The 26,199-nt window shown below is 35.9% G+C and overlaps 1 protein-coding gene across 2 annotated transcripts in view; it reads left to right on the plus strand.

Moving 5' to 3' along the window:
* XIRP2 (xin actin binding repeat containing 2) overlaps positions 1 to 26,199 on the plus strand; it is a 70,727-nt gene that overhangs the window by 40,775 nt on the left and 3,753 nt on the right. The window contains exons 4-8 of one of the 2 annotated variants that reach the window (XM_077154060.1): positions 7,399 to 7,509; positions 7,999 to 8,071; positions 9,017 to 9,150; positions 9,818 to 19,187; positions 21,353 to 21,486. In XM_077154060.1, coding sequence (XP_077010175.1) covers positions 7,399 to 7,509; positions 7,999 to 8,071; positions 9,017 to 9,150; positions 9,818 to 19,187; positions 21,353 to 21,447 — 9,783 coding nt within the window. In that variant the 3' untranslated portion in view covers positions 21,448 to 21,486. The remainder of the gene's footprint in view (positions 1 to 7,398; positions 7,510 to 7,998; positions 8,072 to 9,016; positions 9,151 to 9,817; positions 19,188 to 21,352; positions 21,487 to 26,199) is intronic. The other variant, XM_077154061.1, reaches the window with a different exon arrangement.

The raw sequence follows: 26,199 nt of genomic DNA on the forward strand, positions 1-26,199 counted from the left end.
TTAGCCTTGCCTCACCTACTACTGTATCCTGTGTACTAGGAAAATGTCCTACACAGAATAAAAAATAAATGTGTAATAAAAATTTGTTGAGTAAAGACAGCAGACAGTAATGTAGAACTTATTATGGATCCAATGCTTTACATATGTTAACTTATTTCTCCTCACCCAACCTTTCGAGATAGGCATTATTATCTTTGTTTTTTGGGGCAAGGAAACTGACACAGAGAGAGTCTAAGTAATTTACTAAGGAAGGAAAGTTGAAGAAATGTGAAATGTGATTTCTAATCCATTTAGGCTGGTTCCAGAGTGTGTGCCTAATATTTATCTATTATATACAGCCAATGATCATTAAGCATACATCAAATGTCAGGCACGCAAGACTCAATGATAAATATGATGCTATTTTTACCACCAAGGAGCTTATTCTATAAGTGAGTCAGACATATAAAAAATAATTTACAAGTGCAATATAGTGAATTCTCTGATAGGAAATATAAATGAGGTCCATTGGGACACAGGAGGTTGTGATAAAACTTTACTTAGGATGAGAGAAGTTCAAGGAGGACATTTGAAGGTGGAGACTTCAGCTGAGACTTGTAAATTTTCATGCATATAGAATTGCATATCAACAAAAGGAAACAACCTATGCAAAAGGTAAAGAGCATAATACATTTTTTAATGCAGTGAGAAGTAATTGAGGCATGAAGTTGGTAAATATAGGCAAATACCAGGGAACAGAGAAAATTATATTCCATGCTGAAGAATTTTTACTTTATTGTAAGGCAATCAAGAGCCATTCAAGAATTTTTAACAGGAAAGTAACATAAATACACATGCATTCGAGGAAGATTATTCTGGCTGTTTTTAATTGAAATAAAAGGGGTCAAGGTAATAAGGATGAAGACAAGTTAGGAGACTATTGAAATTGTCCAGATTAAATATATGAGTGCTTAACTGGGTCAGAAGTCCTAAGGTGAAGAGGGCATTGATTCAGGGATATTTAAATATAGAACTGGCATTGCTTAGGAACCAATTGGATATTGGTGGAGTAGGGACAGTAATGAAAGGTAGAATTCTTCTATTTCTCTATTTTGGTTTGTATTAATTAAGATGAGATACATGTTACTTCTTGTTGCTGTTTTTCTTTAGAATATTTCATTCCTTTTTGTAGGCTTTTCATCTGTAATTTTACTGCTCTTTGAGTCCAGCCTCTTCTGTTGTACTTTTATGTTTTATTTATATCTTACTGTCTACTTGGTTATAAGATGTTCTGTGTCTATGTTGTTTTGAAATATTACATATATATGTATATCTTTAACCTGCATCTACATAAAACTTCTAGAAGGCATCTGTTATTGCAAATTGAATGTTTTTTATGTAACCTTCTTTTTTACCTTGTCAAATAAATATTGTTATTTATATGGCTAATATGTTTGATGGCGCAGCTGAGAGTGCATCTTTTATGTGTTCTTTTATGAACCTTCAGCAGTTTTGGATTCTGGAACATGGCTCTATAAATAACACTGTTAGGAAAGTAAAGGACAGTCAGAATTCTGGCAGTTAAAGCAGGCTTGCTTATTCAGAATCCTCCCTTTGGGAAGATAAATACTGTTATTTTAAAATTAAAATATCTTTATTTAAAAGTGTTAAGTTTTTCACTTTAGAGCTAAATAAGATCAAAGCGTAATTGTTTTGAGTCAAGAAAGTGTTAAAATTAGTTGAATCATAGCACTTTACTCAGAGATGTATGCATCATGCATCTGTACATATTTACAGTTCTTGTCTGAAAGGAATTCCAAGCTAACTGAGCCTTTGGTTTGCCATTAAATATATGCACAGGTATATATCTATATATATATTGTGTGTATATATATCTGTGTGTGTGTGTGTGTGTGTGTGTGTGTGTGTGTAGAGATGGTAGGAGAGAGAAAGAGAGAGTGTGTGTGTTTGAGTGATAGAATGTGTGTGTGTGTGAGACAGAGAGAGAGAAAGAGAGAGAGAAAGAGAGAGAGAGAGGTGTGCTTAGCATGATGCCATGCACACAGCTGGTACTTAATATTTACTTGTTGAGCAAATAAATGCACAAGAGAGGCTATGTAAGGTCACTTATGTTTAAGGACTCAGTATTTTCAAAGGAAAAACTCATCCTCTTAAAATTCTTAAAAATATTTTGCAGTCTTTTCAGATCCAAGTGTCCAGCTAGTTCACTCCTATAGCTTTAGGAGGCTACTATTAAGTTAAGTAAAACTGAAGGTTTCACTTCTAGGTATATTGAGTCATACAAAAATTATATGCCTCTGCAATTGTCTTTGTTCTTCTTTGCTCTTAATAATTTTTCCTATTTACATCAATTGAAATTGATGAAAAAAATGCCTTTCATTTTCATTGTAAATATTGCAACCTAAAATTTTGATATCATAGTGATTCTACTTAATGTATCCTACTACTGTTCCTACACAGTTCTTGACAGTTTCAACTCAGTGAATAAACAAATTCACTTTAAAAAGAGCATATAAACTAGTTTGTTTAGCATCACAAAGGTCTTTTTATAAAAAGTCTACTTGAAAATATAGTTTTTTACTTTGAAGCGCTCTTTACCTTTGTGTATGTAACTGTTGTCTTTGGTTTCTTGGTACAGACTTCTCCCTCTGATGAGGCCAGCTCTCCTTTATAGCACCACAGCAATGCCCATATTCTTTTCTACATGTTTTGATCACTTTCTGTTCTGATCAAAATAACTCTTTATAAATACGCTCTATACAGTAATCTATATGTTAGTGTTATACACGTCAGCTTTGGTAACTCCATCTCCCAATTATGAAAATTTTCAATTGAAGATTTTCATCAGAAATACCAAAAATAAAATCATAGAGACTGTGTGGAGAATCTAGAATCTCAGTTTTTAAAGCAGGTTAAGTTGCAAATTTTTCACATTTCTAGAAAAATTAAAGTGGCTATTTTTCCATTAATTCATTCCTTGATATTTTAATGAGCATCTACTGAACATTGGGATTTGAAAATAAATGAGATAGACTCAGATTTAAAGGATTTAAAGGGAAGAATCATATTAACAAATGATTGCTATGAAAAGTGATAGTTGTCATAGCAGAGGTGTATACTTACAGTTATGGGAAAACAACAATAAAAATCAGAAATAGCTAGCTCTCTCTAAAAATGGCAGGAAAAGCTTCAAAGAGAAAATAATTTTGGAACCAAGCTATTAAAGGGCAATAGTGAATATGGAAAAAAAGCCTTACCCTGAAGCTCAAACTCTAGGGATGTCTGATTGTATACTGTAATTTTTTTAGGTTAAAATTTTAAAATAGGGAAATCTCAGGATGAAAAAAGTGTCAATTTAAATATATTGAAATCCAGAATAATACAGTGTGTCAACCACAAAATGTTATGCTCTTCATTTAAGAGACAGAACTGATTATGCTTTCAGACCTTGAATCTGCTGACATTTTTGCTAATGTAAATAACACATTTTTGGTATTGTTTATGCCTGTTTGACAAAGATAGGTGTAATATTAATATATATAACCTTTTCTAGTTTTATTAAAATAGAAATTAGTGATGGGTAAAAGTTCTGAATCACTGGTATTGAGCCTCTGTTTTGTATACTCTGGCGGAAAAATCTACTGTTCTGTCTACTCTGGTGGAAAATCTACTATTCTGCCAGACTTTCCTTGAAATTTTTCTCTATATGGCATACTTCTAAAGTCACAATAGTAGTGAGTCAGCATTTTTTAAGTCTACCTTTTTATTTCCTTACTCATTGCAGTATAAAAACTGTAAATTTATTGGTAGAAATTTAAGTCTTCTATAATAATAATAATGGCAAGTTGGATAGGCAGAATATGAACTCTTTCTTATGTTAGTACAAATCTCCTTAGAAGATTTGCTTATCAATGATAAATTGTTGTAAAACTTGTTTAATCCATGAGCTGAAATCAGATTGGTGTGAGCTATGCAACCGTAAACTGTTTTGCAATCATGTCACATTTTCTCCTTTAGATTCCAAAGATATAGCACATATATTATCTCTTTTTCTTTCTTCTAATGGCTGCCTGATATGAGAAAACTAGATTTAAATACGATTCAGTGACACACAATTACACCATAGCTGATAGAGGAAGGAATTAGGACTAATCCCCTATTCCTGACTCCATCCAACTCTCTCCACCTGAGAACACAACAGCATTTTTGTCTCTAGCAGCTTGGTCTATATTTGAGTTTAATTTTCTGAAGCCAATTTCATGAATCATTTGTGTGAGCACATGTATGGTGCTCTGGCCAGATTTTTTTGTTACATTTTATTGTGTAATTTGATTTCTTCCTGAGCATTATCATGATCCGTCCTTTTGCCTAACCTTACACCCTAAATAGACTCCCAACAATTCAAAAGACTGAAAGTCAGATTTAAAACCCAAAATAAACCAGTTGCAGAATATGAAACATGGTAAATGATGGAAATAAAATCTTGGAATATTTTAAGACATTTTATGTAAGTTACAGCAACCAGAGGGCAGTAAAATTGATGCATTGACGCGAACACACCAAGCTAGTACAGCAATTACAGTTCTACTTAGTAATAGCACATAAATGCTGAAGTAGAAACTTACAACTCTAAACTAAATTTATGTGTACTTGTACTGCTCATGTTGTGTCATCTCCCACAAGAAAATATACTTGGGGCTGATAGGCATGTTTTGTTTTTACTCGAGTATAAGTATAATGTGATTTCCCCAGAAAATGGTAAATTTTTAAAGTATGGGTCAAAAACACTTAGTTTATTATTTTTCTACTCCCAACATTTTCCATTTTTCTTTCTTGACACAGATATGTGTCACCAACTCTATTCTTTCAGTATGACAATTGGTGGCAGGTAGTAGAAACGTATCTCTATAGATACCAGGCAAGTTTTTAAAAATGTCAATTCTGCATGAAAAATTAGTGAAGGATGGGAACTGTGAACTACTAGCCAGTACGTGCCCCAGCTACAGAGGCCAGCCACCACTTAGTTGTAGCCACGTACTATTATGCTAGAATGTGAATCAAACGCTGGCAGAAATCTTTATTTGTGTACTTATTAACTAATTCAAAACTTCAGGAACACTGTATGGGCCAGATAAAGCCTGATTCTAAGGCCACAGCTCTAGGATCTCTAGGCAGAAACAATGATCTGTAGGAATGAGCATGGTACCCTGTAGATCCCTGGGACTGGTCAGGTTGCCACTTTCCTCTGCCATTTCACTCTCCATTTAATAGCTACTTCCTTCTTTCTTCAGTGTGTGCATGGGAAAGCCATGGACTATTCCGCTATATCCTTGTGGAAGAAAAGAAGTCAGAGACAAAAAGACTTGTCATGCAAAGAGTTGTCACTTGTGCCCATGAATTTTTCTACCTGACGCCCTCAATGATTACTTTGATCCCTCCAGTCCTGATGCTACTGGTAGCCTTAAATGAAACGATCATGCAAAGCATCCTTTTACATAGACTTCTGATTTTTTGAATTAAAAAAGCATGGATTATTCATTTTCTAACTCCTTCTTTAGAAAGTAAAGTACATGTTTTAGTCATTATTTTATCCCCATTTCCTGATACATTCTCAGGCAAATAGAAGGTTGAATGAAATTAATTTATTAATAAAAAGTCGCTATATTATTTATCCACTTATGTTCATTGTTCATTCATTCTTTCTTTCAGTGAAATTTTTCTTACACAAATTGTGCATTGAGCATAATTTCAAATATTTTAAATGCATGTTATCATTCACTATGAATGGGAAACTATTCTGTTGAAAAAATTTTGTCATTGGTCTTAAATTTAATGATCATATTATATAGCACATATTAAAATGTGAACCTATGTTTGCCTTCAATTTTTTGTAGGTCTTTTAAAAGAGTATCAACCTTTTTATAAATTTCCCTTCCTGGGAAAAGTATAAGATCAGATCACACTATATATCCCTATGTAAACATCTAACTGGCCTCTGCATTAATCAAAACTTTAACCCTATAGAATAAACACCCTTGGGGGAAAAAACACACTCAAGTCTACTAGAAAAAATAAAGCACAAGTCAATTTCCATGAATTAATTTTAAACTTTTAAACTTATTTAACTTACCATATTTAAATGCATTTAACTCACTGTAAAAATAATTTAATGCTCCTGGTGAATAATAATGCATCTTTGTTCATTTGACTATTCACTACTAAGACAAATTTTAAAAACATATCTCAAAATCACTATTAGTTTGTCACATAGATATTAAGGTGAAAACTCAACTTCAAGCAAAGTGCAAATACATGCTTTCTAGTAGAGTCTGTATATTTATTTTTTATGTTCAGGTTTTTAGCACTATGCCAGCTGTTTTGTCATATCAATCCATAATTGTGTCAAAATCACCTTATGTAGTAAAGGCTGGGATGGGTCACCAAAGCTAATAGGTATTCCAAACTTCCAACTCAGCCAGAATCACCTCTGCCAACTTAAGCAAAATAGAAAGAAAACTCATGGGTGAAGATAAGGAGATACGTGCTAGCATAATATGATTTGTTTATTTTAATGACTATGTTCATATTCTTCAATTGAACTCTGGATGTGTTATCAAACTGGGTGATCAATTTGAAGACAAAAATGTCATTGGATAGTATGGAATTTTGATTTATGAGTAATAAAGTATATTTCTTTCTATCAAGGAATTGCACTTACTCTATTGGGCACAAAACGCATTATTAACATTTGTTGTTTACCTGAATGTGGTAGACAAGATGATGGCCCCACAAAGATGACTATCCTAATCCTCCAAACCTGTGAACATGTTAGGTTACAAACTAAAGGGGAATGAAGCTTACAGATGGAATTAAGGTTGCTGGTCAGCCGGCCTTATAATAGATAATATAATCCAGGGAGATTTTCCTGGCCATTGGGTTAGTCCATTGTAATCACAAAGGTTGTTAAAAGTGGAACAGGGAATTGGAAGAGTGAGTGAGATGATGAGAAGATTTCAGCAGACTTTGCTAGCTTTAAAAACGGAAAAGGGTCTCTGAGCTAAGGAAAGAGGGAAGTTGCTAGGAAGCTGCAAAAGGCGAAGGAACAGATTCTCCTCTGGAGTCTCTATAAGGAACGCAGCCCTGCTAACATCGTAATTTTAACAATAAGAGTCATTTTGGATTTCTGACCTACAAAATTTAAGATAATAAATTTGCTTTGTTTGAAGCCACTAAGTTGTGGTGATTTGTTAGAGCAACAATAGAAAACTAATAAATTGAGAAGTCTCAATTTTTTTTCAGAAGCCTCTGCTCCTGAGATTGCATTAATAAATGAAATTTTTAAAAATTCAGACATTTCTTAACTCATTGCCTTATTTATTTATCTGTCTATCCATTTAGGAGGTCCTTGGTGGCAGCCAGTTTGACATTTCAAGAGGCAGCCAGAAAATGGAAGGAAACAAACAAGAAGCTTCCAAGACACATAAAATTGATGTTCTTGGAACAGAAATGGTAATTACTTAGATAGTACTTTCCAAACAGTTTCTAAAAGTGTGTGGAAATTCTGACTGTTGTTAGCATTTGCGTTTATTGTCCTTTATGTATACAACACCCACAAGTATTAGTGTCTCTTTCCCCATTTTGGAGTTGGCATTCTTTGAAAGCTAAAGTTGGCACCCTAAATTGATAATCAAACTTCGTGTGCCAATTCTGTTTAGATATGTTCTGTAACAACATTAAGTCCTTGCACTAAAATAAATAGTAGAGGGTGGGCAATGGTGGCTCAGTGGCAGAATTCTCACCTGCCATGCCAGAGACCTGGGTTCGGTTCCTGCCCATGCCAAAAAAAAACTTTAAAAAGATAAATACTGGAGGATTAAGAACTTCTCCCAATGTGCCCTGAAGTTTTGGATGAAAAATCACTGTGAAATGAATATTGTTTGCCATATTGACATGCTCCCCATCTTAAAAACAATTATTAAAAATTACCTTTAAACACAGATCTCTCATCTTGAAAAGCATGTCCAGGAAATAAACCAACCTTCTCATTTTCATCAGTATGTTCAAGAAACAGGTAAGTGTCTACTTTTTATTGACTTTTGGTTATATTGTTTAGTTCCAATTTAACTTTCTCCTATTGTTGCATTTAGTTTGAATGGACAAGTTCCAAAGCACACCCCTCTTAGCGAGAAGTTTGGTAACTATGACTCAGAGTGCCAAAACTCAAAATGTTTTTTCTATATTTAATTAGGTTCTAAGTGTGGTAATTGGTACAATAAGTCCATAAAATAGTTCATTGCCCATCAGTTCTATGATGTATTCATCCTAAAAGCCTAGGAAATGATAAGCTGGCCACCTATATTGCTTTTGCACTCAAGACCTTCAATAAAACTCGAAGTGTATCAAGCACTCTGAGAATACAATTATTATCTGGATTGTATTACTTTTAATAATAGATTTAAGCATTAATAAATCTAGTGCTTCAGCCTACGGATATGAGAAGAAACTCTGGGCAAATTTATGCAAATTTGCATAAGACAAGCATTGTTTGCCAGGCCAATAAGGGGGATTAGACCTTATGCTGCCCTCTTAAGAGCTAGAAGGGAAAATTTAAGCCAACTCTGATCAAAATGTTACTTGACTAGATCTATGTTTTGGTTTTATTGTTTATGAAAGTAGATCTTTCTTCTTTGTTCTTCTCTGTTGTAGGCTTTTCTTGTATAATTTTTATTATTTTTTTCCTGGGCATAAAAGTGAAACATGCCTGTAGAAAATGTAAAAAGCATATATAATTAAAATAAAGAACAGTATTACCACTTATAGCTTTACATCCAGAGATAACCACCAATAGCATTTTTTCTTCCTATATTGATAACTTATATAAGGAAGTAGTGTCAAATTATTAATTTGCAGCTTTAATTTTTCACTTATAAAATGAATTTTCCTTGCCATTATAATTTCTTCTCAAAATCATTTTTATTAGTTGAATAATATCCCTAGAATTATCTTCTCTTTGTAGTCATCGATACACCCGAGGATGAAGAGGTTCCAAAGGTTTCAGCTAAGTTTTTAAAAGAGCAATTTGAAAAGTCTGCCCAGGAAAAAGTCCTTTTTTCTGACAAAGAGACGACAACCCCAGCCAAGCAGATTAAGGTAACACTTTTTTTTTTTTCTGCACAGAATCATCAAATGCAAAAACAAACTTAGATGCATAGCATTTTCAAATTATTCAATGTCTGAGATGTTTTTTCAATAAAACATACCCTGAACCAGTACTTACTCTGTTCCATAAAGAGAATATTGATCTACTCAAGAAAAGAGAGAGAGTTAAAACTTTCCTCACTAGAAAAAATGAGGGATGGAAAAAAAAAGTATGTGTCCTTTAAAGTCTAATAGCAAACATTAGATAAAGTAATATAATCAACTTTAAATGTCAGGTGCTTATTCTTCTCTGTTTAAAATTACAAGGAAGGCAAACAACCCTCAAAAGTACTTTAACACTTTTATTGTTTCGCTCTGGATTCCTCTGCATAGCACAATAACTAGAGGGACAAAAATCAAGATTATGAGTAAATGTTAAAATATCAGTCAGTATAGTGGATGTGCAATATAACTTTACAGTGCAAATGGATTGCAGCAAAGATAGTAACAAATATTGAATACTCCTCCTATGTAGGGCTTTAAGTAGAGTGTATTGCCTATTTTCCCCAATGGAGATGTCATAGCAGGGTCCTGGTAATATGGACAGGTGAAGGGCAGCACCTAGGAAGTCTCCACCTTGCACCCATTTTTATAAGATTTGATTTTCTCTCCCCTAAAGATTGAAAGTGAATATGAAGAGACTTTAAAGCCATCTTCAGTTGTGGATACCTCTTCCACTTCTTGCGCTTCAACTAGCCAGAGGAAGGAAACCTCATCCACAAGATATAGTGATCGCACTGTAACTTCCTCAACTCTGGCACAAGTTAATGCTACTCCTTCAGGAAAAAAGGAAGAATTTCCTCCTCCCCCAACTGATGTGCATCAAACTCCAATAGATGTGACAGCATTTTCCCAGTCCCCTGAATTCTCCCCCTCTCCCAGAAGACCACCAGTCCCCAAAGAATTATATTCCAAGCAAAGAAATTTGTATGAATTAAACCGTTTATATAAACACATCCATCCCGAATTAAGAAAAAACTTAGAAAAAGATTACATCAGTGAAGTTTCTGAGATTGTGTCTAGTCAAGTGAACCCAGGGAACTCAATTTCAGCAGATGTACAAAGAACCCGGTATGTGTTCGAAAATACAAATGACAGTTCTCAAAAAGGTCTTAACTCTGAAAGAGAACACTTGGAGTGGGATGAAATTCTGAAGGGGGAGGTGCAGTCCATGAGATGGATCTTTGAGAATCAGCCATTAGATTCCATCAACAGTGGCTCTCCTGTTGAAGGTAACATCCCTAAAAACATTGCTAATCATGAAATCATTGCTGGGGGTGATGTGAAATATACCACATGGATGTTTGAAACCCAACCCATAGATACACTGGGAGTCCATTCTTCTGGCACAAAAAACAATGCTGAGAAAATTCCTGAGCTAGCCAGAGGAGATGTCCACACTGCCCGGTGGATGTTTGAAACAAAGTCATTGGATTCAATGAACAAAATACATCAAAGTCAAGAAGAATCAGAGGTCACTGCCTTTAAAGACATAACTGGTGGGGATGTCAAGACCGTGAGATACATGTTTGAAACTCAACATCTGGATCAACTTGGACAGCTTCATTCAGTGGATGAGGTTCATTTACTGCAGCTCAGGTCTGAGCTCAAAGAAATTAAAGGAAATGTGAAGAGAAGTATAAAATGCTTTGAAACACAGCCATTATATGTTATTAGAGATGGTTTAGGTCAAATACTGGAAATTAAAACTGTCCACAGAGAAGACGTTGAAAAAGGGGATGTGAGAACAGCACGTTGGATGTTTGAAACACAGCCCTTGGACACAATTAACAAAGATATCACAGAACTTAAGGTTGTCCGAGGCATATCTATGGAAGAAAATGTCAAAGGTGGGGTGAGTAGGGCGAAGTGGTTATTTGAAACCCAACCTTTAGAGAAAATCAAAGAACAGTCAGAAGAGGTCGTTGCTGAAAAGGAAATAATAATAGGTACAGATGTTTCCAGAAAGTGTTGGATGTTTGAAACCCAGCCATTAGACATTCTAAAAGAAGTCCCTGATGCAGATCCAATACCACCTGAAGAGATAATAGGAGGTGATGTACAAACTACTAAGCATCTATTTGAAACACTTCCATTGGAGGCTTTAAAAGATAGCCCTGATGTGGGAAAGCTTCAGAAAATCACTGCCTCTGAAGAAGAAAAGGGGGATGTTAGGCATCAGAAATGGATTTTTGAAACACAACCTCTGGAGGAGATTAGAGAAGATAAAAAAGAGTACACACAAACAGTGAAACTTGAAGAGGTTGACAGAGGAGATGTGAGGACTTACACACATATTTTTGAATCAAACAATTTAATTAAATTTGATGCATCACATAAAATAGAGGTGGAGGGAGTCACAAGAGGTGCTGTAGAGTTAAATAAATCTCTCTTTGAGACAACACCACTGTACGCCATTCAAGACCACCATGGAAAATATCATCAAGTAAAGACAGTCCAGCAGGAAGAAATCCTAAGAGGTGATGTAAGAAGCTGTAGGTGGCTTTTTGAAACAAGGCCCATTGACCAGTTTGATGAAAGTATCCATAAGTTTCAGGTAATTAGAGGAATATCTGCTCAAGAAATACAGACTGGAAATGTGAAATCTGCTAAATGGTTGTTTGAAACCCAGCCTCTTGACTCAATTAAATATTTTAGTAATGTAGACGAAACAGAAAGTAACACTGAACATGCTACAGATATTGTTAAAGGAGATGTCAAAACCTGTAGATGGCTTTTTGAAACACAGCCAATGGAGTCTCTTTATGAAAAAGTTTCATTAAAGACTAGCAGTGAAGAAATTCATAAAGGAGATGTCAAAACCTGTACTTGGCTCTTTGAAACACAGCCACTTGATGCCATAAAAGATGATGCCGAAGCAACAGTCAAATCACAAACTGTGAGGCAGGAGGAGATCCAAGGTGGGGATGTTCATACAGCTTGTTTTCTTTTTGAGACAGAAAATTTGGACAGCATACAAGGAGAAGAAGGGAAGGAAACCAAGCCTGTGGAAGTAGATATCCAAGCTGGGGATGTTTCCAGCATGCGTTATAAGTTTGAACATCAGACCTTAGATTCTATAAGTTCCAGTTCAGAGGAAGTTTTGAAAAAGATTAAAACCCTAAAAAATGAAGATATACAGAAAGGCAATGTGTTAAACTGTAGGTGGCTTTTTGAAACCCAACCAATTGATAGGATTAAAGTAAGCCAAGAAGGTGATGGATTAGTTAAGACAGTGACAGATATACAAGGTGGGGATGTAAGAAAGGGATGCTTTATTTTTGAGACTTTTTCTTTAGATAAGATCAAAGAAGAATCTGATGATACCAGCACCAAGAAGACAATCACTGAAGAAGTAATAAAGGGTGATGTGAAAAGCTACAGAATGTTGTTTGAAACCCAGCCACTCTATGCAATTCAAGACCTAGAAGGGTATTATCATGAAGTGACCACAGTTAAAAAGGAAGAAGTAATTCATGGGGATGTACGGGGGACAAGGTGGCTTTTTGAAACAAAACCATTAGACTCAATTAATGACTCAAATAACGTGTATGTTATTAAATCTGTCACACAAGAAAACATCCAGAAAGGGGATGTTTCTTCTGTCAGATACAGATTTGAAACGCAGCCACTGGATAAGATTGCAGAAGAATCACATGATATCGTGCCCACTGTTGACTCTATTCAAGGTGGGAATGTAAAGACCAGTAAACAGTTCTTTGAGTCTAAAAATTTGGATAAGAACGCTTACATAAGAACAGTAACCATCAATGAGATCCAAAAAGGCAACGTGAAAACTTCTACTTGGCTATTTGAAACCCACACTATGGAGGAGCTGAGAGGGGCAGAATCAGAATATGAAAATATCAAGACAGTCACCCAGGAAGACGTGCAGAGAGGTGATGTTAAGCAGGCAGTATGGCTTTTTGAAAATCAAACTTTGGATTCTATTAACGAAACAGATGAAAGCATCAAAAAAATAATCAAGGAAGAAATCCCTCCTTCGGATGTCAAGACAACTACATGGCTCTTTGAAACAACACCCCTTCATGAATTTAATGAAAATAGGGTAGAAAAGGTAGAAATTATTGGCAAGAGCATTAAAGAAACCTTAGAGGAACTATACTCTCAAAAAGTTATCAAGACTCCTGGAATCATCATTGAAGCTGATGAAGTTGGAGATGTCCGAATGGCAAAATTCAAGCTGATGAATCAAGCATCACCTGAAATACAGAAAGAAGAAATTATCAGGGGTGATCTCAGGAATATAATGGTGAACCTACTTTCCAAACGAGACTGTATAAAAAGAGAGATTTTGGTTAGTGAAGAAGAGAAGGGAAATGTTAATTTGACCAAAACACAATTATTAAACAAACCAACAGAATTTCATGCTGAAAAAGAGGAGGTAGTAAGGGGTGATGTTCAGCAAGCAATCAGAAACCTGTTCTCTGAGGAAAAATCTGTCAAGAAAGGCATTTTAATTCAGGAAGATGAGAGAGGAGATATTAACATGACTATCTATTGTCTTCTTCATGAAAATGATGGTGACACAATTGAGCGTGAAGAAATAATAGGGGGTGATGTAAAACGCACCATTCACAATTTGTTATCTTCCACAGCAAACAATAAAATATCCGAAAGGGCAAAAATCGATGCCTCTGAGAGAGGAAATGTTCAGTTTTTCACAACATGCATAGAAATTGGAGCTTTGGATTATCTCAGACAACTCCAGACAGGGTCAAATGAAACACTAACAGCTAGGAAACAGGAAGGAGAGGAAGAAATAATTGGTGGTGATGTTGAAGGCACAAAACTGTTACTAAAGAAAAGGCAGTCTCAGATCGAACGTACTGTTAATGAAACTGACATCATCCCAGGAGATGTGCATAATACAGTTAAAGTTTTTATGACTGAGCCTCAGAGTACATCTTGTAAGACACTCAAAGAGGAAATTACAAGAGGAGATTTAAAATCAACCTTAAATTCCCTCAGCCAGGCCATAAATCAGAAAACAGAAGCTAATACAGAAGAAATTATAAAAAGTGACATGCTGGCCACACTCAAGTCACTTAAAGAATCAAGCCAGAGATGGAAAGAAGCTAAACAACCTGATGCTGTCCCTGGTGATATTGAACAAGCTATAGAGAGCCTTGAAAAAGCTGCAACCACAAGGACAGAAATCCTGAAAAAGGAGCTTATTCGAGATGACCTTGAGGCATCATTAAGGTCTTTGAAAGAAACACAAAGAGCTTTCAGAGAAGTAGATAAAGAAAATAAAATCAAAGAAGATATGCAAGCTGTAGTGGTAAGGTCCTCAGAAGAGCAGAAAGCAGGGATTCAGCAGGTGACTGACCACAGGGACAGAAAAAGTGTTCTTCAGCCAAGACCAGGACCATTTGAGTCAGCAACCAGGCGGCAAGGTGGAACAGACATACTTAAGCAAACTACTGGAAAATCTTGCCATAGGAATTTAATAGAAGAAGAAACTGAAATTAATCTTCAAAAAGCCCCCAAAGGCACTGTAAAGATTGTTGTAGATCGTGAACAAAATAATGATGCTCTGGAGAAAAGCCTTAGAAAGCTCTCTAATTCATATCATAAACCTATTGAAAATGTGTCAAGACCAGGGGACAGAATGAGTGTGTGTACTGATGGGGCTAGAGAACAGCATCTTAGAGATGGACATGTGAGCAGACACTTGACTTCAGCTATGTCAGTTAAGGAGAACCTCAAAACTAAGGAATCAGAGACAGTGAGAGAGGTGATGAACAACGATGTCTTCGACTCTACCCAGCGTCTCGAAACAGTTGGAAAGCAACAATCTCAAACCTGTAAACTGAGGCATGAGCACCAGAAGACTGAGTCTTCCCATGTAAAGAGCCCTAAAAAGACCCAAAACACTAAAGTAACAGATATAGCCATCCCCAAGGCCAGTCTTACACAAGAACCAGTCAACATGCCAGCGAGGGAAACTTGCGAAGTTAGAGGGAAATTTCAGAAGCAAACTTTGTTAAAGCAAGGAATGCAATATTCTAATAATGATATGCAGAAAAATAACATGAACCTTCAACCAGCGTGGCAGCCTTTGCCTACCGATCAAGACATATCAGATGCAACAGAAGTGAAAGTCTCCAGAAAAAGCCACAGTAAATTTCAGGCAACTGACAAAAAGCAGAAGACTGATATTCATTGGAAAAGCCAGGACTTTCTAATGAAGACACATACTTCAACAGACTTAAAGATGGCATTGGAAAAGTCTTTCAATCCAACCAACTTAAACCCTGAAAATAATGTGAAAGAAAATGAGTGCCCCCTTCCACTTCCATCTCCACCTCCTCCTCCACCTTCGGATGCATCGTCTGAAATTGAATTTCCTCTTCCTCCTCCACCTCCTTTAATGATGTTGCCTGATAAAAATGAATCTTCTCCCTCACTGTTCACAGAGAAGATAAAGGCTGAATTTGAAAGCTTCTCAAACCTCCCTCTTCCTCCACCACCAGCAGATGAGAAATCTGAGAAAGAATGCCTCTCGATGTTTCTACCCTCTTCCCATTCTCCAGCCCCATCTCAAAAACCAGCACATCTTCTTTCCTCATCTTTTCAAGAAAAGCAAAATGAAACATTCATTCAACAATATTCCCAAGAACAAGACTTAAGCTCTGTGAAAACTCATTCTCAGTCCAAAACCATAGCAGGAAAATCAGGAGTACTTTTGCCACCTCTGACATTCCCCAAATCCAAATTTCCCAAGCAGATGGAAGATAAAAATAATCACGGTTCTTTAAGAGCTGAATTGACAAATTCCCTGTCAGATATGGAATGTAAAATGACTCTCTCAAAGGATCAGAAAAGAGTAGTGATGATGACTGGCAGTGAGCACACAGAAGCAAAGCAGAACATATTTAGGAAAGGTCTTGATGAGAGAAAACAATCATCCATTGAGTCTAGAAGGTCTTTCTCTCAGACTGTCCCAGAAACTTCACTACCCAAAGACAAACAGTTAGCACCACTCTTAAAATCTCGTTCATTTTCAGTGAGTTCAGGACAACAAAGTCCAAAACCATACATGAGAAAATTTAAGACACCTTTAATGATTGCTGAAGAAAAATACAAACAGCAAAGAGAAGAGCTTGAAAAGCAGAAACATGAGAGTTCCTGCTACAACATTATCAAAACAGAGAGCCAAAATCAAAATGCATCAGAGTTGAAAAAGGAAGTGCTGTTACCAAAAGCAAATGAGGAGGTTCCCCTTTCCAGAATGGATTCACGGATCTCTGTGGCCCAATCAAACCCAGATTCTCAAAGTAATGCCCATGCAATAGAAGCCTGTATTGATAACCAGCTCTCAACATCAGCAGTGTCAGTCGCTTCCAAGAGACTCCAGTGTGTTTTAGCCACCTCAGAAGACAAAGATAACATTAAAAAGGAAATTTTGCAAGGCTCAAAGGACATTGCACAATCGAAATCATCTTGCGAAATTCAACAGAGTCACCAAGAATTTAGTACACAACAGAAGTATGTGGATCCATTGCAATTGTCCCAGAACAAACCAGTTTCTCCAAGTTTCAAAGTTAAAACGATCAAGCTGCCAATAATAGATCAAAAATTAAATGAAACAGGCCACAGCTATGAAAGTCACAAAAAGCAATCTGAAGTTGCTGTTCAAACTATTACCAAACAACAGTATAAAGAAAGCGAGAAAACAGAAGCAAGGGAAAAAACTGAAGGAAGCACCATGGTTAGTAATAAGCAGACTATGGCTGAAAAATATATTCAGTTACCTAAGAAGGAGAAAAGAGTGATGATAAAAATGCCTACAGACCCTGCAGAGAAATGCCATGAAAAGACATTCAATATAGTTCAGGAAAATCAAGCAGAATTCAGAGAACATGAGAGTGGGAAACTTCCAGTAAGTGAAGAAGAAAATCAGGGACCACCAAGGATTGGTCCAGAAGAAGAAAGACTAATAATTGAAAGAAAACAAGAACATTTTAAGAATAAATCAGCAGAGAAGATAGTCAAGCAAAAGGTTATTGATTCACAGACTCAGAATTTTCAGCAAGCACAAACGCAGGCTTCTGAAAGTAAAGTTGAACATAAAAAATTGCCCCAGCCATATAATCGGCTGCAGGAAGAAAAATATCTCAGAGTCAAGGGCATACAGCAGAAACAAGTCTGCGTTAATACTAAAGATTCAAAGCAAGAGATTACACAGAACAGATCTTTATTTTCCTCTGCAAAAGAAACCCAGCAGGATGATGGAAAAGGTGCTGTAAATATATTGGAATTCTTGAGAAGACGTGAAGAAGTACAGCAGATTTTGTCTAGAGTGAAACAGTTTGAAGCAGAGCCAAATCAAAATTCCCTTAAAACATTTCAGACACTGTTAAATATTATTCCAGAATGGCTGATAACTGAAGAAAGACGAGAGTATGGAGTTCACATTGCCATGGAGGGTAATTTAGAAAAGATCAAAGAAGAAATAGTACATATTAAAACGCAAGCAGAGGATATGCTTGCATCCTACGAGAATATAATTCAAACAGCCATGATATCTTCCGAAGCAGGAAAGGTGGGAAACAAACCTATTAGTCTTAATGAAACTTTATCTAAAGTGCCTAGTGTTAATGTCAGAGACAGTAAAAGCATTGAACGGAAAGAAAATAAAATTGTAGAAGAAAAGTCACCTCATCATGAAGCAAAAGCTGCTCATAGTCATGTGAAAACCCATCAGGAAATTAAACCAGATGATAGCAAGATTTCTCCTTCCTGTTTAAAAACACGACCACCGTCACCTACTTTTATAACAATTGAATCTACTGCCCGGAAAACCGAAACCTCTACTAAAGATGAGCTTTCTCAATCACCTAAAAAGAACAGTTCTGCTGAACCACCAGCACAAAGAAGGTCCATGTCACAAACATCCAGAATTCACAGAGCAAATACCTCCCCTTCTCCACCAAGGAGTCGCTCTGAACAACTTGTCAAACTCAAAGATACCACTGCAAAGTTATCCAGAGGGACCAACCCATGTCCATCAGTAACCCCAGTTCCAATTGTTGAGAGGAGGTCTGAAATCATTACATCTCCTGCAACACTTCGTCGCCAAATTAAGATAGAATCTCGTGGTAGGGATTCTCCACCCACAATCACGATACCTGTAAGTGTAAATCGTTTTGGTAGTGGTTCATTCAAAGAAGCCACAGAAGCTCAAGAGGAAGTTAGGACAGTTGAGAAAAGGTCTACTTATGTTCACCAAGATGGAGTGAATTCCACTGAACCCATAGTGCCAGATACTGAAAGTTTTGATGCAGTTGAAATTATCCGCAAGGTGGAAGTGCCTTGCCTGTCACAGCATACACAGAGATATGAAGCAGCCAACCGAACTGTTCAAATGGCTGAAAATTTCATAAACGACCATGAAAATGATATAAATAGATGGTTCAGGGAAGTTGAGAGTGGCCCAATTTTTGAAGCAAAGTCAAATAGAAGAGTTTATGCTAATGGAGAAGCAAACCATAATATTAAACAAGAAAGTCGTACATTTTGTAAGGAGGAATTTGGATCAACATCTTTAGAAAACACTAGTTTTAGAAGCTTTCCTTGCAGACAACCCAGAGAGCTACAAGAAAAGATTACTTTTAAGCAGCCCACAGTATGTTCTGAAACAAGGTCTCTAAGTGAACGTTTCTCTGGCATGGATGCATTTGAGAGTCAGGTAGTCCGGTCAGAGACAGCAACTTCTTCATTACATAGCTCAGAAGCCAGCAAATCTGGCATTGACTTCAAGCACGCCCCGCCGACCTATGAAGATGTCATCGCTGGTCATATTTTAGATATTTCTGATCCACCTAAAGGACTCAGGAGGAATTTTCAGAAGACATGGCAAGAGAATGAGAGAGTTTTTAAAAGCCTGGGATATGCAACCTCAGATGCTCCTGCAACTGAGATGAGATCCACCTTCGAAGAGGAATCTGCATTTATAAGTGGTAAATGAAGTTGCAAAGAGTGAAAGAAGATTAACCTGTTTAAAGGCACATGTTCTGCAGCTAAGATGATTTGTGATTAATAGAGTGTGTGTGAAAATAATCAGCAATATAACCTCAAACTAACAGTTTTCCCCTTATGCTTATATTTTTCTCTTTACTATGCTTGCTTGTACTGCTTTCTCTTTACAAAAGCATCTAGTATAAATTATTCACCTGCACTGTGTGAGAATAACAAATACTATTGTATAGATTATTAAGACATGTATTTGTCAAGGTAAATAGGCTTTGGGCAAAGCATCAGATATAATAGTAATTGCTATTGTTTGTTGGCATTAATAATTATACACAACTATATATTTTTAATAATTCTATAATTATACTACATTGTTAATATGTCTTATTAAAAGTTGTTCTTTCATCCAGTTGGTTTAGAAAATATTTGATAATATCCCCTAATCTACTATCGATGTATTTTTAACTGCCAGATTTAAGTGGTGTTTGCATTTGAATTCAGTACAGCCTGGTAATAATCCAAGAAACAATTTACACTCTTCATATGTGCTTTAGGGTTTTTTATTGATCTGTGTCTCTGGAGTGTGTGAAATTAGACTTTTCATATATTTCATTATTGTTATTGAATTGGCTAGAGTTGGCTTTCTCCAACACGACTGTACTTTTCTCCCATAAGTGATCTTTTCACTTTTCTTAAAATAACCCCCAAATGATGGCTCATTAGGTTTCATTCTAGAAGAATGTAGACATTTTAAAATTTTGACTATATTTGGAAGGAGGGAGATTTACAACATGTGAACTTAGTATATGTTTCTTAAGCATCAGAGAATAGCTCATTTCTTTATATTTTCCCTACTTTTTGCAATTAATGAGGCTTTGCAATAAAAGGATTTGACATAATTAGTGAGCATCATTAGTATAGTCCTTTCTTTCAGACAGATTGAGAGGGGGAAAAAGCAAGCTTAAAAATAAAAACTGCTGAAACTAATAATTATGCCTCGATCATTTTTGCAACATATGTGTCTAGTTTAATAGGTTAATATGGTTCCTTACTGTGCTTGCTTCTGGCATAATTAAGCAAAGCTGCCTAATTTCAAATGCTCTATTTCTTTTAAGTAGCTCAAAAAACACATAGAAAAAAAAAAGAAACTGGTGTTTTATATAGAAATGTGTCCCTTTTTAGATCCAAATAAGCAATATAGATCTCTCAGTAGCCCAATGTGCATTAATATATGCATTAAAGTGCATATATTTCAACTGTGTAAAGGGCCCTGAGCATATTTACTCTTATCCATAACTAATATAAAAGCTCTCAAGGGATCGTTGCGAGTATCAAAAGCAATACTGAAGTGAAAGTTCTGTGTCATTTCTGAACCACTATACAAACACTGGTTAATAATATAACTATAGTTTTTCATAGAGGCTAGAATTCAATAAGAGCAGCAGAAAGTGGTTGTAAGTACTTACAGCAAGGAAAGGGTTGGGGGGGAAGCAATAAAAAGCAGACAGTCCTAAAATCTAAAGCCACTTAGACTGGGGACAAGCAGTTCTGAATATTTCAGTGCATTCAGAAGTTTTATTGTGTTAGAGTTAGGAGTTGGTGTCTTGGAGGGAACACAAAGTCATCAAGAAAATATTTAACCAGATTCAAAACTTAAAAAGCTATGTATATATTTTAGAAATATTGGCCCAGAATGCTTAAAATATAAAAACTTTGGACCAAGTTAGGTGTAAACATGTATATGTGTATATATATATATATATATATATAGTAAATTCAGTTATTCAAAATAAGAACTTTTCCTGGGGGCTGCATGACTGAGTTTACTATATATGCATAGAAATTGTGATGAATTATAATGTATGACCATATTTTTCTCATGTTTGTCCCCTTAAATGATAAAAGTTAACTTGTACAACATATAAGTAGTAGGGACATTAGATTGAGGTTGCTTCTACCAAAGCATCAAATGTGATGGGCAGGATGTCCTATGCCTGGAGAAGTAATGGTAGGACAGTGGTCCTAGAGCTTTCTACTTTAACAGCATGACTGGCTAATATGATCTTGTTTTGTTTTGCTTTGTTTGTTTTGTTTTTATGATGTGATTGAAGATCATACCATTTACCCCTTTGTACATTTTTTACTTTTTTAGAAACTGCTGCTCCCAGACAGGGTAACATGTTTAATTTGTCAAACGACAGTTTACCCAATGGAGTGCCTGGTAGCAGACAAGCAGCATTTTCATAAATCCTGCTTCCGATGCCATCACTGCAGCAGTAAACTGAGGTAAGTGCTCTTTTCATCTGTGGCACAAACATTCAAAGAGCCTGCAATGTGTGTATAGCCTCCTACTAGTAGGGAAATTTCCCCAGGTCGTACTGCCATCAGTTAGCGCAGTCACAGAAGGAGGTGCTTTCATGTGTTGTATGTATTGCTCAGGCTGACTGTTATCCTTTATCTTTTTTCTTGTTGTAAACTTTGGTTTCCTAATCCAATCCCTTTGTCCAAACATGGAAATCACATGGCTAAAAAAAAAAGAACAAGGATTACTCTGCAGATTGTGATTTTTAAGATGTTACTTTATTCTAGAATCTAGATTTTAGATCAGGAGTCAGCAAGTCAGATAGTGAATATTTTAGCTTTGTGGGCCACACATCCTTGTGACGTGACAACTACTCAGCTCTACCATAGTAGTGCAAAAGCAGCCATAAGCAATTAAATGAATGGGCCTAACTGTTTCAATAAAACTTCATTTACAAAAAAACAGGTGGTGGGTTAGAATTGCCTATGTTGCTATACCAGATATGCTTAAAAAAAAAAATGAAGGAATTTAGGAAAACAGTGAACAAGTCAGAGAAATAATCTGTTTACTCGCTTGAACAACAGAAACACTCTATCGACGCAATTCCAAATGTACTTATTTTCCAGGCTCTTGAAGTAAATACGATTAAATTAGTATGACATTTGGTATACCTGTAGCCTGAGATGATAAAATGAATGTGTTTGTTTGTTTGTTTTTTGCTAAAATCAATGTTCATCTCTCAGATCATATCCTTTCTGACTTTATTTGACAATTTCGCACATACCTTATTGAAGCACTCTTTTCCTTGAATCATGACACAAGAGGTTAATAGTTTTCCTTGTACTTCTGGGTGACTGTCTCAGGACTCCTGTGAGGACAGTTCTTTCTCTGTACATTATAGAAATGTTAGAGTTCCCAGAATTTTGTTGTGGCATTTATTCTTCTCATTATTTATGTTCTTTCTAGTGAATCATATCCACTCTCATGGCGTAATGACTCTGAAATCCTTCCTCTTGCTTAGTTGCTCTCTCTACTGCGCTTCAAATCTCAATTACTAGCATTTATCTCCAAATAAATTTCCAAAAAGAACACCAATTTCAATATGCCCCATTATCTTCTCTCTACTGAAACTTCCTCCTTTGATTGCGTGGACTGTATGCCTCTATATCAGTAAATGACAATAACATTTATTCAGTGTCAGAAGGCTGAAGTTACCTTTGACTCCTTCTTCTCCTTCTTTCTCCCTACATAAAATCAACAGCCAAATCCTGTGATTTCTATCCCATAAATATCTCTTGAGCTGTCCACTTCTCACCTTCTCCACAGCCTACCTGTTCTTCAAACAAGTATCATCTCTCAACTGGACTAATGCGATAGACTTTCCAGCAAGTTGGTCTCCTGCCTCCAGTATTTCTCACCACTAACAACCTTTCTCTAAGTCATCCTCCATAATACGGTGAACACACTGTTTCTAAAACACAAATTCAAGGTATTTTCCTGTTTAAACATTTAATAGCTTCCACTGCCACCCTCAAAAAAAAAAAAAATGTGACCCCTTAACATGAGTTAAAAGGCAATTCAAAATCAGACCCCTTCTCTTCTCTCATAACACATCCCATCCCTACTCCTTCCATTGCATGTTAGTTTTCATCCAAACTGAACTTCTTTCATTTTCTCAAAAGTACTGCTTTATTCTCTCACACCTAACTGGTCTTAAGTGTAGGAGTCTCCCTCTATTCCTTCCACAATTCTCCGCTAAGCTAATGTCTCCTTACTCTTCAAACCTCAACTGAGATTTTATATCTTCAAGGAAATCTGCTTTGACCCTACCCATGGGTCAGGTGTCCTTCCCATCTTCTCCCATGGTTTCCCTTATGCTTGCCTCCATTCCTAAATTAATGCAATATAACTGTCCCCCCACTCTTATCGCTGGGACTATAGAAATGTATTCATATATGCTTTCCCAACACCAAGCAAAAGCTAGCATGCAGTAAGGACTCAAAATATATATTTAACTTCATTTTAAAATATTTTATTACAGGGGTAAGGGGTATGGTATATATGAGTTTTTTTTTATTTTTTCTTTTTATATCTTTTTCTGAATTGATGCAAATGTTCTAAGAAATGATCATGGTGATGATACTGTGAGTTCTTGATTATATACCAAGAATGGAATGATCATATGATAAAAATGTCCATATTTGTATGTTGTTATGTTTAAAAAATTTTTTAATTAAAAAAAATGAAAAAAATATATTTTATTACACAAAAAACACAGATACATAAAACAAACAAAGCAAATACATGACTGAATGAATTATTATAAAGTGAAAACCTTTGTAACAACTGCACTGTTCAAGAAACAGAACTTTGCCAGCCATCCCAAAAGCCCATTCAATGTGCTCTGTTCTAGTTTGCTAAACTGCTCAAAGCAAATGACATGAAATCCATTGGCTCTTACAATGGGAATTTATTAGTTTACAAACTTAGAGTTCTGAGGCCATCACAATGGCCAAATAAAGGCGTCATCTACATGATACCTTCTCTTCCTGAAGACCAGCTGCTGGTGATCCTGGGTTCCTCTGTCACGTGGCAGGGTACACAACCATGTATACAGTTCTTTCCATTCTCTTCTGGGTTTCGTTACTTCCATCTTCTTGCTTCTGCGGCTTTCTCTCATTCATCTGAATTTCATTTTCTTATCAAGCGTTCCAGTAACAGGATTAAAACCCACCCTGAACAACGGCCACATTTTAATTTACAATCCTATTCACCAAAAGCTCCTAATTTCAATGGACCACACCCACAGGAATGGATTAACTTTAAGAGCATATTTTTCTGGGGTACATAGTTTCAAATAACCCATGCCCTATCCCAATCACAATGCCTCTCTCTTTCTCCGTATGAGTGAATATCATCCTTTATGGTAATTACTTGCTTGTATTTTTGTTTTATAATCAAAATTATAAAACAATTTCCTAGACAATATACTTTAGTCTTGCCTTCTTAAAAAAATCTGATATGTCTTTTAAGTCTCTTGTAATCTAGGGGTTCCCTTTTCAGCTCTTTAATTCTTTACAATTATTTGGGAAGCACTGGCCATTTAACCTGTATAGTTTTCTACAGTGTGGATTTTGCTGGGTGTTTACTCATAGTTCAATATACTCCTCTGTCCTCTCTATTTCCTGAAAACTGGCAGCTGGATCTAGGTTCTGAATCAGAGTCAGGTTTGATACCTTTGGCAGGAATATATGTGGTGTTAGCAAGGGTATAGCAAGCATGTAAAGACTGGTTGTGTCTCCTTTTGTGATTAAAGCAGATATTGAGGTTTGAAAGCTATAGCCATTCATTGATGCTGGCAAAATATTGACATCTAATGCTGTTATGTCTTTTTCATTTAATAGGTAGAATTATTTTACAAAGATATAGATACTTCCCTCATTACTACTTGGTTATCCAATGGTATAGTTCATACCAGAAAGGCAAAATAAAGGCATGAGTAGCTTCATACTTTTTATATCAATAAGTTTTCTTCAGTTATAATAATTTACTATGTGACCCATTTCCTTGCTTTCATTTTCTTCTTCAGGAAATACTACTCTATGTACATTGGATATTTCTTGCCTATCTATAGTATCTGTCTCTCTCAAATCTTTTTTATCCCTTTCTTCATTTCTTTTTTATTTTTTAAATGTTCAAAATTTTCTTCTATTTCTCTCAAGACAATTTATATTGTTTATATTTGCTCTTGTGTTTCTTTTAGTTTCATTTTTATTGCTGAGATTTTTTTCTTATCTTTCTATTATTTTCCTATTTCTGTCACCTCATTTATGAGTTTATCTAATCATGATTCATTTTGTTCTTTCATGTCTTTTTATCCTATTAATATCATTTAGCTCATTTTTAAATAGTAAATTAAAATTTTGATCTATTTTGAGGACATAATTTCGGGGCAAGCTTTCATTGTCTGCAGGTATAGTGCTCTTTTTTTTTTTCCCTATAGTAGCTTTGAATAAGGTTTGACCTCAATACTATACTGTTGCTCATTTTTATATAAAATTAGTTTTCCCAAACTTTAGAAGTAAGATAAATTCAGAATGCTTTTCTAACTTCATAGAGCTCCCTCTTCTATGGTTTTCATATCCTGTTTAAAAATATGGCGACTTGCTTTCCAATATTTCCTTGCTTGGTTCCCCTCTGTCACACTGGTCAGGACCTTCCCTTTCATTTCTGTTGTCAATATCTTCCTCAATCTTGATTCTACTCCTAAATGTTTTTACTCAGTATAGGGCCCTGTTCTGAAAGGGGATGCCAGCAACTCAATTTTGAGCCTCAGTTACCCTAACCTCTTCAGTCCTCACTGGAAGTCCATGGCACTCACTGGCTATTGAAGAGGGCAAAACCCTTCCAGTTTTGGCTTCTGTTCTCTGATGGGCCTGCAACACCTCCCAGTAAATAATGACTGGCTATTTGAGGGGGTTCCTAGTTTTAGGTCCATCAGACACCCTCCTTGTTTCCTCTGCTACCTCCTGTACAGATGCCAGTGTCATGAAAGTCTTATTAGTGTTAAAGGCTTGTCTTTACCACCTTATATGTTGGGGTTGGTGGGGATACCTTGTCGCTTAGTTTTATGGCAAATGTTGTCCATGGGCTTTAAGTTTTGCTACCCAATTGCCCTATCTGTTTTTATGTAGATT

Source organism: Tamandua tetradactyla, chromosome 3 (genome assembly GCF_023851605.1).
Source record: "Tamandua tetradactyla isolate mTamTet1 chromosome 3, mTamTet1.pri, whole genome shotgun sequence".
NCBI lineage: Eukaryota > Metazoa > Chordata > Mammalia > Pilosa > Myrmecophagidae > Tamandua > Tamandua tetradactyla.